This window comes from Dendrobium catenatum, unplaced genomic scaffold (assembly GCF_001605985.2).
Source record: "Dendrobium catenatum unplaced genomic scaffold, ASM160598v2 fragScaff_scaffold_249, whole genome shotgun sequence".
NCBI classification, from domain to species: domain Eukaryota; kingdom Viridiplantae; phylum Streptophyta; class Magnoliopsida; order Asparagales; family Orchidaceae; genus Dendrobium; species Dendrobium catenatum.
Window position 1 is genome coordinate 1,214,450 of NW_021318711.1, and position 13,558 is coordinate 1,228,007.

At 31.3% G+C, this 13,558-nt stretch overlaps 1 protein-coding gene across 1 annotated transcript; it reads right to left on the reverse strand.

The window, feature by feature from the left end:
* Positions 1-1,502: 1,502 nt before the first annotated feature.
* On the reverse strand, positions 1,503-3,645 carry LOC110102865. The gene is made up of 2 exons (XM_020831357.2): positions 3,335-3,645; positions 1,503-1,750 (listed from the first exon to the last, which is right to left on the reverse strand). The coding sequence occupies exons 1-2, from the start codon at positions 3,539-3,541 to the stop codon at positions 1,679-1,681; spliced, it is 279 nt and encodes a 92-aa protein (XP_020687016.2). The 5' UTR covers positions 3,542-3,645; the 3' UTR covers positions 1,503-1,678.
* Positions 3,646-13,558: the final 9,913 nt, after the last annotated feature.

Genomic DNA, 13,558 nt, shown 5'->3' on the forward strand with positions numbered 1-13,558 from the left:
GGACGGGGAGAACCGGTCCCGAACAAGCTTATTTTGCCGCTCATGGTACCACCGCGCCACTCGTGTGGTACCACTAGGTACCGCCCCTAGTACTAATGTGTGTGTTGGACGGTGCACACTCCGCACCTAATAATTTTTCGTTTGAAACAGGGGTAATTTTTTTATAAAATTGGTTGTTAAGTCATTGTGAGGAAAATAATTTTACTATTTTGATTATAAAAAATAATTTTTCGGCACAAAATTTTTAAAAATAATATTTAAATAAAAATGTTAATTTCTATTGCATTCACTAATGGAGTCTCATGAGATTTAACATAATGTACTAGAATATTAAGATAATTACAGAATTTACTTTTTAGTATAAGTTCATTTTGCACTTTAATTTCACAATTTGAGATCGCCCTATATATATATATATATTAGCCTTTTACACTTTGTTTGATAATTTTCAATTATTTTTAAATAATATTTGAAATAAATACATTCCTTCTTGTATTTATTATTCACAAATAACTCATCATCACATATAGAGGTTAGGTTCCATGATGTATTTCTCTTAAAAATTTACCAAGGAGATTATTTATTATTCCAAGAAATAAAAAAATATCGCATTCGATTATTTTTAACAATATAATTGATTAGCAGTATTTATTATAAAATAAATATTATTAATTTAAATTTGTTTAATAATCAAAACTTGATATAGTAATTATAATCATTTAAAAAAGCATCAAATCAAGGGAATTAAAATACATTGGGGTTAGGGGTGTTAATTTTTGACACAACCCGAAACCCGACCCGAACCCGACCCGAAAAAACCTGGGTTAGGGTCAACCTGGACTCGGAACGGGTCGGGTTCACCAAATCAATCCGTTTTTTAAAAATCGGGAAGGGTTCACATTGACCCAACAACCCGAAAATGACCCAAAAATGAAACGAAAACTTTGATTTGACCCGAAAATCCGAGATTGACCCGTTTTTTACCCGATTTTGACCCAAAAATAGAAGATTGACCCGATTTTTGACTTGAAAACTAACAATTTTAAGTCAACTTGGGGTCATTAGTGTCAGGTCGGGTCGAGTCCGGAAACCCGACTCGTTTTTAAAAATGGGTCGGGTTCGGGTTGACCCGAATAGTGCCAGGTCAGTTTTGGGTTCAACCCAAACCCGACCCGTTGACCCGAATTGACACCTCTACTTGGGGTTCTTCAAACTTTTGCCAACTTATTCTAGATAGTTATTTCATACCTTGTTAAATTTCATCATTTTTTTAGAGGGAAATTTTCCACAGAATAAGCAAAAATAAATAAAAAATCATTCAATATAAACTTAACACATAATAAAATTTCATCACAATAAAATGATATCGTTTATTAGATTTTAGCTTTGTTTGAGACAGCTTTTTTACTATTTTTTAAAGTAGCTTTCGAGTACAAATTTTTTAATTTTTATACTATAAAATTTTTTTAAAAAGCAATAAAAAAACCGTCTCATACGAAGGCTTAAAAAAAAATTTAACTCTTAAAAGAATAGAATGGAGAAAAAAGATTCATGTAGCCGAGTCTACATGGTGGGATAAAAACTTATGTTGTTGTCGATGATTTCTCAGATCCCATGTACTGAGATACAAGTTTGCTGTTTTTGCAGTTTTTGGATATCCCAACACGCAATCTTTCTGTTAATTTGTCTCTCTTGGCGGTACCTTAATCCATCTCCGAATACACTTTCCCGTTTGCTTCATATCATCCACCTGCTCCCAAAACCATTACATGATTAATTAGACAAAGATCTCTATAACATCATTTTTACATAGAACATATTATCTTATCATTGTGTTCAACCATCCATATAAGATGTTGAAAGATGCTAAACATCCTAAATAAATTTAATCATACATAAATACTGTATAAAAGCATCAGAAATAAGAATGGGATAATCCTTTGGCAGCCATGGAACATGCCATGCATTCTTGTTATCGTCGTGCTGTGCTGGGTCGATTGTGTTTCTCATTCGTACTAAAAACTATACATTTAAGTGATTTCACAGTTCTATTTTGCCCACTTTCAAAGAAAAGGTTAGTTCTGCCCCAGCCTACCAACGAAGATGCCGTATCACTTAAAGCTGATGATAAAAGCTTTACAAAATCAACTCCTAATGTTGCTTTCGAGATTTGGCTTGTTTCATCTAATATGAATATTAACAAACAAACTACTTTAGATACCAGATAATCATGAGTTCTGATGAATTTTAAGAAAACTGAGCATGGGAAACAATTCTTATAAAAAATAAAGGACAATTAAAACAAACTAGGTTTGTAGCTTTCCAAATAACAAGCTAATGCACAAGACAATATTCTAAGTTTGCATACATGCAGATCTTATGGTTGCTACTGGACCTGGGCAAGCAACCTGCTTGACCTAATCTGAAGAAATGTCATAATGAAGTATTTATTAAATAATTAATTATCCTTTTAAGTAGCATTTATTGTCTACTAATCATCTTGTTTAATTATAGTTCTTACCCATCAAACTTCTTCGCTCATCACCTCATTTAGTTGGCAAAGGATCATAAAAGATAGGATTTTCCAGAAAACATAAATCCTTGAGGCTAAATGATTCACTAAGACTAATAATTTAGCATGAATGAATCACAATCTTCACTAAAGTATTTTTTTCTCAATCACTTCTTCAATCTATTCTAATTTAGACTTCGTTTGGGATAGTTTTCATACTGCTTCCTAAAATGACTTTTTAGTATAATTTTTTTTTTAATTCAAGAAACTGTTGTACAAAAAAGATGTTTTAGAAATTTTGTACTGGACAACTATTTTAGAAAGCAACAGCTTTCTTATTACTTTATGAATCAGCTTCTTAGCACAAAATTTTTTTGAAGTTCAAATTTTTGTACTAGAATGAAAACTGTCCAAAATGAAGTCTAATCTTCCATTTTTGGTCTATTTCAGGTTAGGCATGAGCAACAATATTAACAAGGCCCAAACCAATGATAGTATTGACCAAAAACTCTTTGTTAAATATCATTGATTAGTTAACATAACATTAAGCAAAAGTAGCACAATTAAATGAACAATCACCTAAATAATATCATTGATTAGATAAACTTATATTTGCACCATCAATATACTTATCATAATCGCTAGTAGATGTTGTTATGTTGACCTCATTCATTTAATTAATCATTAGGTACAGAAGAGAAATTTTTCGAAAACTATAGGAGAGTTCGGTGAGTGTGATGCAAATGACAATAACAAGGGGCCTGTCTGCTGAATGGTCATCCAATTTTTGGAGACGATAGAATGCTGAGTTGGAGTGATTACCGTATGGATGCCGGAGGCGTGAAGAGCTCCTGCGAATGCGGCGGCTCCGGCTCCGACGAATAGCGTGGAGATAGCAAAAGCTTTGAAGGGCATCGCCGCTCCGCTCCTGCCGCAACCCCGCCGGTACAACACGACCCCCACGGCCAGTTGGCCGGAGCTCGCTGCCCACCACCACAATTCATCGTCTCGACCGCCTCCAGTCTCCATCTTTTTCCAGAGCTTCTTTCGAAATCCGATTCGATCGATCGAAGCAATAGAGAAAATCCCCTTTCACCTAGGGTTTCGCTTTGCAGCTTAACGCCATACAGGTGTTACCTGTGGTCGCTAAACAGTACGTTCACCATTTTATTTTACTTAAATTTTAACGGCCCATAAACAACAAGCCCATGGGTTTTAACATATAGCCTTAAAATCTAATGTGTACCTATTTTTGAAACAGGTCGAATTGTTGAATCTAAACCTGACCTGTTTCGGGTCCGGGTTGATCCTAACTCAAAATTTTCGGGTAGGATTTGAGTCAGATTTTCTGATCGTGACAAATATTGACACCCCTATAATCAGATCACTTTTGTTGTGAGTGAATTTGTTTCATTGAGATATTAAATTCAATTATAAATTTGTTGAAATTGGAATTCGACTAGTCTTATATGTACTTTTAAAAAAAATTAATTTGATATGATGGATATTAAAGTGATATATTTGTAATAATACTTGATAATAAAATCCAATTAATAATAATTAAATTATCTTATGAATAGTAATATTATGATGGTTAATTAAGATACATTACTCTAATTGCAACCATTTTTGTGCAAATATTTTGCAGCTCTCTTTCATCGCAATCCATTGACCCTTAATTTAAAAAGATTTTATCTTCCACACAAAATTTCAGCTTTAATTTAAAAGTATATTGACTTTAAAATATAAAATAATCCTCCATCATAAATAAAAAAAGTAAAGCTTGTGACTACAGGAAAGTAAGCCACATTGGCAACAAAATAAGATTAAAATTTCATTTGGGATGATTTTTTTATTACTTCTTAAAACAATATAAAAGTCGTTCAAAATGAAGCTTTTTCAAATGACTTTCTTACTACTCTTAATGTAATTTTTTAGTATAAAAAATAAAATTTAGAAATCTATTTTATTAAACAATTTAGAAATTTCTAATTATGACGTACATATGATAATGTAACACAGTAATAAAAAAAATAATTTCATCAACTTGCAAGTGATGGACTCCATTCAACTACATAATTTATTGAAATTATCACATCAAATATTTTCTTTTATATTATTTATCTTTATTTTATACACATTTAAAAATAAAAATCAAATTAATATATTTTAATATAAAACTTAACATAATTAATTTAGAAATTCTTATATTTATTTTATTATTAATATAATTTATTTTTTTTACAGTACTAGCTCTTGAATTTCACATATTAAGATTTCGTTTGAGATAGCTTTTGACATTTATTTTTTCACCGATTTCAAAACGATTTTATACCAAAAAATTGTTTTAGTAACCAGTAAGAGAATTGTTCCAGTGCTTACAAGAAATTTTTGCACCATGAAGTTAGTTTACAAAGTAGTTAAAAAATTGTTCGGACAAAGCATAAAATTCTCAAATTTATTTCTAATTTATATGCTACAAATTAGATCACATAACAATACTAATTTTAAATTAAATGAGAATATCTTAATAAACATGGGCCCAATCACAAGTCATAAATTTAAAGCTCGCAAGAAAGAAATAAGCCATCAATATCATAATCACATAAAGAAATGAATCATATCAATGAGGATCCTCCTAATGCTTGGAGTACAAGAATGGGTAACTAAAGCCACTTGCTATGGAATGTGAAGTGATTAATATATGTAATTATTGTTTTTACTTAATTTATGTTTATAAATTTAAAATAAATTTCACTTTTGTAGGTGCAGCTTGACCTTGATCGGTACTATATTTATTTAACTTTAATTTTAATTTTGATTAATAAAATATATTCAATTAATAATCTCCAAGTTTTATTTATAATAATAAAATCTTCAACATTTGATTAATTATTCTTTGTGGGCGTCGAACGCCATCCAAAGAGCAATCAGAATGCGCCACGTCACCTCTTTGCTCGGTACCACGGCTTGATAATATTCGATACCGTTAACGTGACCCATTCTAGTTGGTCTCTGAACGATCAATAATTTCTCTCAACATTGACATGAATTATTGACAACCATTTATATTAAAAAAATATTGAACCAATTTAAATGTGTCCAAAAAATGTTTCTTGCAAGCAACAAAAAAGATATCAAAGAGAATAGAAAAGTCTCAATCACAGATTCACAGTTCAATGATTAAGTTATTTTATACCATCCCTAAGAATTCGGATCTTAAGCGGAGATAAAGGGAGACTATCCACAGCTTAAAACTTCCAGGCTTTGCAAAAGACAGGAAGAAGAAGGAAGAAGAAGAAGACAGTGCAGAAAGTGCAGAATGCTGATATTAGAACTGGGGATTTTGATCATTCCCTTCTCTCTTCTCCTCAGTCCTCCATGCCGACGATTTGTTCTTCTTGTTTCCAAGCTTCAGCTGCTTCGTACTGCTATAGTAAGGTCTTCTTCTTCCCCAGTCTTCTGGAACCATTTATCAAGGCTCAATGATATGACCTTCATCATTTGAAGCAGAGCTCTTCTTCTCTCACGGATCAATGGTTTTTTCTCTTAAGTTTTTCAGTGGTTTGGAAGGCAGGGGAAAGGTTCTTCTTTTTATTTGATGGAAATAAGCTTGTTTCATGTAAAGCATAGTAAAATTTGTATAGAGGAAGTGGAGAGGAGCTCTGATTTTTAACCTTATTTTAAGTTTTCAAGTGCTCTGCAGTTCTTCGGTTGTTATGTATTAAATTCTTACAGCTTTTCTTTATAATCTATCAGAGGATTCAGTGATGTTAAACCAATTATGGAAAACATTTTCGTTTTTTATAATGAAACATTTAGCTGCAGATAAGAATTATTTGTTAGGAATTAGCCTACATTCTTGTTCAAAATCTTAAGGGAAATTTAATGAAAAAAATGAAGAAAGTTATTGTTTCTACTATCAATTTCTTCGCAAAATTTACTCATTATTATTCTTTTTTCCTAATAATTATTGAAACAAATATTATTAAAATTAATATTACCATCTAACTAATTAAAAAATTATGTTTGATTTGAATATGGTCGAATGGTTGATATTTTTTATGATTATATGATATGGATTAAACATCAAAATGATTTTTAATATTGTTAATTAAGACAATTAATTTATAGGAGTTTTGAAAAGAATCGACTATGAAGAAAACATTGAAGATAAGAGGGAAATGATAATATTAAACTAAAAAAATTCAAGATAAGAAGTAATAAGACAAAGTATAAAATTGATCAATTGGCTGTGCTTCAATGGATATTGTTTTTTAATTGCAAGCGGTGGAGTTTGATTATCTCTGGCTTCTTCAATCTTTTGGAGACATGCAACTTTCTTTTTACATGTTTATCTGATTGTAGTTTTATGCTAGGATGATATTTTTTATAATAATTTTAAAAAGTTATTTCCATCACAATAATTTTACAGCAAATCACATTTATAAAATATTACAACCATTCAAAACAAGAAAAATTATTCTGTGCGGAGTCTGAACAGGAAGAATAGTTCGAACATGCGAGTGTACACACTATGTACACATTTAATGTGTATCAAATCAGTGTACACATTGTGTGTATACAATATGTACACTCATAATCCTGACGATTTTTCCTGTCCGGACTCAGCACATGATAATTTCTCCCAAAATAGATCTTTAACGTTATTGTAAAAAATAGCTTAAAGCATAATTTTTTTAAAAATTGATGAGAAAGATATAGTCAAATAGAATTATAATTGTAGTTTGAAAAATAAAATAATAAGAATGTTGTTGTAAACACTCAGTAAATTACAGTTGGGGATTGCCTTCTTTTTTTGGAATTAATTCAAATTTAATTTGAGATAATATGATGAGACCAAAAATAGCTAATTTGAGGCATGTAATTCAGAACTTGTTTTTAATGAAATTTCAATTTTTCAAATTCAATCTCATGAGTACAAGTTGGATGTACAATTATTTTGAATTTTGTAGAGTGAGATTATTTGATTTCAAGGGAAGTCATCTCCTTGCATTGATGTAAGGGTTTTCAAATTCTCTTCACATGATAAATTGATCCACATCATATTATTATTATTATTATTATTATTATTATTATTATTATTATTTATTATAAATGTTTCCACCCTTCATTTTCTTTAAAGCCTCTCTAACTTCAGTTTTACTAATACGCCGATAAAAACATAAATCTTTATTTTCATCTAGGGTGCTAAGGTCACTATAGTCAATCTTATTTTCACAATCTTCATTAAAAAGTTTAGCAAAATATCTCATCCATCTTTGTTGAATATCATCTTCTAAGAAAAGTATTTTTTTGATCTTCATCTTTAATACACTTCACTTGAACTAAATCCTTACTACTCCTATCTCTTTGTTTGGCTAACTTATACATATATCTTTCTCCTTCTTTAGTATCTAATCTATTATATAAATCACTAAAAGCTAATGTCTTTGCATCGCATATGGCTTTCTTAGCATCCTTACGAGCAACTTTATATATTTCCCAATTATCGGAATTTTTAAAATTAAACCAATTTTTATAACAAAGCTTCTTATTTTTTATCTTTTCTTGCACATTAGGATTCCACCACCAACTATTTTTACTATTAGGAGCTTTTCCCTTTGATACTCCAAGGACATCTTTTGCAATATTCTTAAGATCACTAGCCACTTTTTCCCACATAATATTAGCATCCTCATACACAGACAAAATCTTACGATCTAAAATCTTATCTCCAAAAATATTTTTGTTAATATTCTTTAAATGCCCCCATCTAATCCTAGAAAATTGTTTTACTTTATTTTTTATTTTATGCCCCTTTATCTTAAAGTCCAAAACTAATAATCGATGTTGGGTACATAAATTTTCACTCGGAATAACTTTACAATCTTTGCAATCTAAACGATTTAATTTTCTAATAAGAAAATAGTCAATCTGGGTTGTACTATATCCATTTTTATAAGTGATGAGATGCTCATTCCTTTTCTTAAATAAGATATTATCAATTGAAAAATCATAAGCTAAACAAAAATCCAATATGGTCTTGCCATCTTCATTCGTCGTTCCAAATCCATGGCCTCTATGAATGCTTTTAAAATCATCGACCTCTCTACCAACATGTCCATTTAAATCTCCTCCAATAAAAACTCTTTTTTCAAGAGGTATATTTTGTATTAATTCTTCTAAGTCATTCTAAAAATTTAATTTAGAACTCATATCCAAACCTACTTGAGGAGCATAAGCACTTATAATATTAACAATCTTATCATCAACAACAATCTTTAAAGCTAAAATTCTATCTCCAATCCTATTAATTTTTATAACATTATCCTTTAAACTCTTATCTATAATAACACCTACACCATTTCTAGTACGACTCTTACCCGAATACCAAAGTTTCTTGTTACTCTTAAGAGTTGGTAACAAGCAAAAAATAAAAAATAAAAATCATACAAAAACTCAATATAAGATTTATGTATTAGCTATAAATTGTTTTTCATAAATATATTATTTTATTTTGCAATTAATTGGTTATCTGAAGAAGAAAAATTGAATCAAAATACCCTAATATAAATTATATAAGTGTAACTTAATTTTTAAAATTAATTTATAATAATTATTCATATATTATATTGATTAAAAATTAATTTAAGATTTTTTCCCCTTAATTTAATTAGTGTTCGACAAAATTTCAAATCCATAGCATATCAATATACCACCAAAGCCACTTAATATTTTAAGGAGAAATAAAATAAGAAAATGAATAAATTTCTAAGATTGGGTGAGAATATTCTAAGTTGAAGAAAGATATGAAATTTAATAATATAAATTAATTTCTCAACAACCAAATATAGGCCATGGCCAAGTTGCCTTCCACCTAACAATACATTTTAAGTAGGTGGCTATGCTGAAGTTGCAAATCTCATCACTTTTTAATGACTTTTTTAAAATTTTTTATAAAAAAAAATATTTTGGTCAGGATGATAATCATTAATTTAATATTAAGTTGAATCATTAATTATTTTTTATGAAAATTATACATAAAATTAAAATACGTAAGGGCTTTTAAGCGTGTTGATCAAATATAAAGAGTTTTTAGAAATGATGAAATAGTTTGAGACAGCTTTCTTATTTTTTAAAGCAGCTTTCAATACAAATATTATTTAAACTAGAAATTTTTATACTATAAAATTGTTTTAAAAAGTAGTAAGAAAGCTATCCCAAACGAAGCTTTAGTCATTCATAGATTCACGATCAAAAGCAATAAATCCGGGATTTATGATGCGATAGGATTTTTCGCGCTCCTTTTTCGTTTGGAGTAAGTCCTGCCTAAATCCTGCTTATTGTGTATTTATATTATAAATTTTTATTATATATGATAATTAATTTAAATGTTTTTTTTTTATTCTCTTAATGAACTCAGGTTGAATTCAAAGAGATGTAGGAATATCATAGCTATTATTAAGCTTAAGGACTAGCATATCTTTAATGTTCTAGATAGTTCTATTTTGCTTTATAAATAGCTAGCTAATGTAAGGGAGTGGGACATTATTGATGACAAATATTTCTCCTTGACGCTTTTAAGCTTGTGTTTTTCTTCTTCCCTGGATTGGGATTAAATCCTTCAAGCAGGTCCGATTCTTCCGACGATCCAACTACATTAGTTTGGTATCAGATGTAGTTGGAATGGATCCTCTTCAAAAGCCAAAACATGGTAGATATGCTCTACGCACTTCACCTCAATGGCTCGGACCTCAAATTAAAGTAATCAGAGGTGGAAGATCGAAGAAACCGGAGGAGAAGGATTCCAACAGTTCCATATTCCAAAAGATTTCATCTTTTGAAGGCGAGCTGAAAGCTGCATTGCCAAAGGAGGTGGAAGCAGCAAGAACTGCATTTAAGAATGGCTCGTCGGCGATTGAGAATAGGATCAAGGACTGTAGGTCTTATCCTCTTTACAGGTTTGTCAGGGACGTTGGTGCTAGTTTTCTAAGTGGTGAGAAGATTGTTTCACCGGGGGAAGAAATTGATAAGGTTTTTGGCGCGATTTGCAATAAGGTGAAGATGATCGATCCAATGCTCGAATGCATGGAGGAATGGAATGAATCTCCTCTGCCAATATGTTAGGGACTTTTAAATGTGTGAAAGAAGAAAGGTTCTGAAAAATAAAAATTCTTTCTTTTTTTAGATAGTTTGATTTATGTGATTATATTAGAAGTCTTTGTTAAACAAATATTTTACAAATAATATGATAAATGTCTTAGATTTTTTATATGACGACTCATTCCTTATTATAATGTCAATTTACTTATAATTTAAAAGTTTTATGAATAATTATTGTTGCGACCTGGAGTATTCGCGGCAGTAGAGAAATATAAAGTTTAGCATCTTGGCGTTGTACGAAAATCCAGCACGCAATCAGATAAGAGAGAAAGTGTAGCATTCATATGAGACACCAAGATTTTTATGTGGAAAACCCCTAAAAAGAGGAAAAATCACAGGGCTTAGCCTAGCTTGAATGAATCCACTAGTATTTGCAGTTGATTACAAATGAAGCCCTTTCTTGGGAGAAGGCCTTAGTTTGATGTACATCTTATATAGAACATTACATGAAGGGAATACAAAGAATCATTGTTGACGTGTTTGCTTTGGACGGAAGGACCGTAGTAGATGGGCGACATAACTCGAAAGGACCATAGTTGGCGGGCGACGGAGTTCGGAATGAATGTAGTCGGTGGGCGATGTAAGTCAGAAGGACCTTAGTCGGGGGGCAACAGAGGTCGGAAGGACTGTAATCAGTGGGAAACAGAAGTTAGAAGGAACGTAGTCAGCGGGCGACAGAAGTTGGAAGGACTGTATTTGGTGGGCGACGTAAGTCGGAAGGACCGTAGTCGACTAGCGACAGAGGTCAGAAGGACTGTAGTCGGTGTGCGATGTAAGTCAGAAGGACAATAGTCGGCGGTTGATGGAGGTCGGAAGAACCGTAGTCTGATGACAGAGATCAGAAGGACGGCGTCAGGTAGAAGTTCATCTATGGATATAAATCCCATATTTGATAGTTATCTGGCGAAAATCCAACAACAGGCAGAAGTCCAATGCCAGGTATAAATCTGGCGACGAGCGGAGATCCGTCGTTGGGTAGAAGTCCGAATTTAGTCGGCGGCCGGAGAGAACTTCGGTGTTAGATGGTATTTGGGAAAAATTTTGGCGTCACACTGGAGATCGGGCAAAGTTCTGACGTCACTGGAAAGTCGGGCGGAATTCCGACATCACTTGGAAGTCGAGCAGAATTTCGGCATCACTTGCAAGTCGGGCGGAATTCCGGTGCCGTTCGGAAGTAGGGCAGAATTCTGGCTGCGGTGGTCAAGGAGGAGTTTCTTCCCTCAAAATCTTCTATTCTTCCTTCTCTTCTTCTCTTCTTGCTTGGGTCCCCTCTCAAGAGAAATGAGGTGCTATTTATAGTTTTTTTAGGATGGCATGACCCGTAAATAGGAGGAGGATCAAGGGCAAATGTGGAGTGGTTCAGATGGACGCCCGATATTGAATCCCTTGATCGTGGACCGTTTGTCAGACATTTGAAGGTTTTAATGGTATCAAAATTAAATGATCTTGGGCTCGTTGGATTCGTCTCGTCGAGCCGCTCGATTCGACTATAAGAATGACATATTTGGAATGTGTTTGGTAATCCAAATTATGGATTGAACCTTCTGAATGTGCCTCAAGTTTTTAATTCAGACCCATTTGGGCTCGGATTGAGTTGAATTTGGTGTCATTGTGTTCGTATTTCCGAGAAGATTTGTTCGAATGTAAGTTTGTTGAAATCGGAATTCAGGTGATCCCATATTTAATTTTTGAAATTTCCAGCATGATTTTGCCTCGAGATTCATGCCCGATCAAGATAATTTTTTTGATTACATATGAATGATATTCATTTTCAGGTGTATATGAATGATTAAAAAAATCAAATAAAAAGCTAAATTAGATAGATTTGAATAATATTTTATTATAAATTTACCAATAACTGAAATAGCATGTAATGAACTATACTAAATTGTGTAAAATCTATAAATCCAATTATATCTAATAATTAGATTATATGATTAAATTAATAGTATCAAACAAATAATTAATTAGACATAATTAAAGCTAAAAAAAGGCAACACGAATAAATTATAATAGTGCATTTAGTAGGTGCTTTGAAAACTCGTCTCACGCAATAAGAGAATAACCTTCGAGTAGTAGAAATCAATATTCCAAATTATTTCGTGTAATTGAGCCGTTGAAAACATTGAAGGGATGAGAAAATTAATAGTCAAATTGCCCAAATTAATTGCTCTGCTTAGAGCTGCAAGCAAATCAAATGTTCAACAAACTACTCGTTGATCGGTTCAATCAAAGCTTATTTATGATCGTTTAATTAATTAAACAAACAAATTTGAACAATATTTTAAATACTTAATCCTTAAATAAATAAGCTTGAACACTAATGCGTTCGGTTCATTTATATTCATGAACAATATCATTTGAAGCTTATAAAAAAGCTCGATTCATGTTTGATTTTTAAGTCGTGAATAAGCTCGATTAAAACTCAATTAATACTTAATTATAAAATTGATAAGTATACATAATACTTTTATTATAAATTTAATTTCATTTTATTTTATACCTTCAATAGAATGAACATTGTTCATTAAAAAGAGACATTTCACATTTGTCCATATTTGCTAAATTTTTTGTTTAAAATGTTCATGAATAAATATAAGATAAATAATATATCACTTGTTCGTGAACAAACTCATTTGATAACTTGAAAAAACTAGTTAAATATGTTCACGAACATGCTCGATGTATTTATTTTTTAAAAGGCTTGATAAAGCTAGTTTGTTAATTTAATGAACATCTACAAATAAAGCTCGTTTAGAGCTCGTTAAAACTTGTTTGTTTAAAATTCGATAAGCACTAAACGAATCGAACATAAATCAAACATGAACCCTCATTAATTTAAACAAACAAACATGAACACAAATAATAAAGCTCAAATCA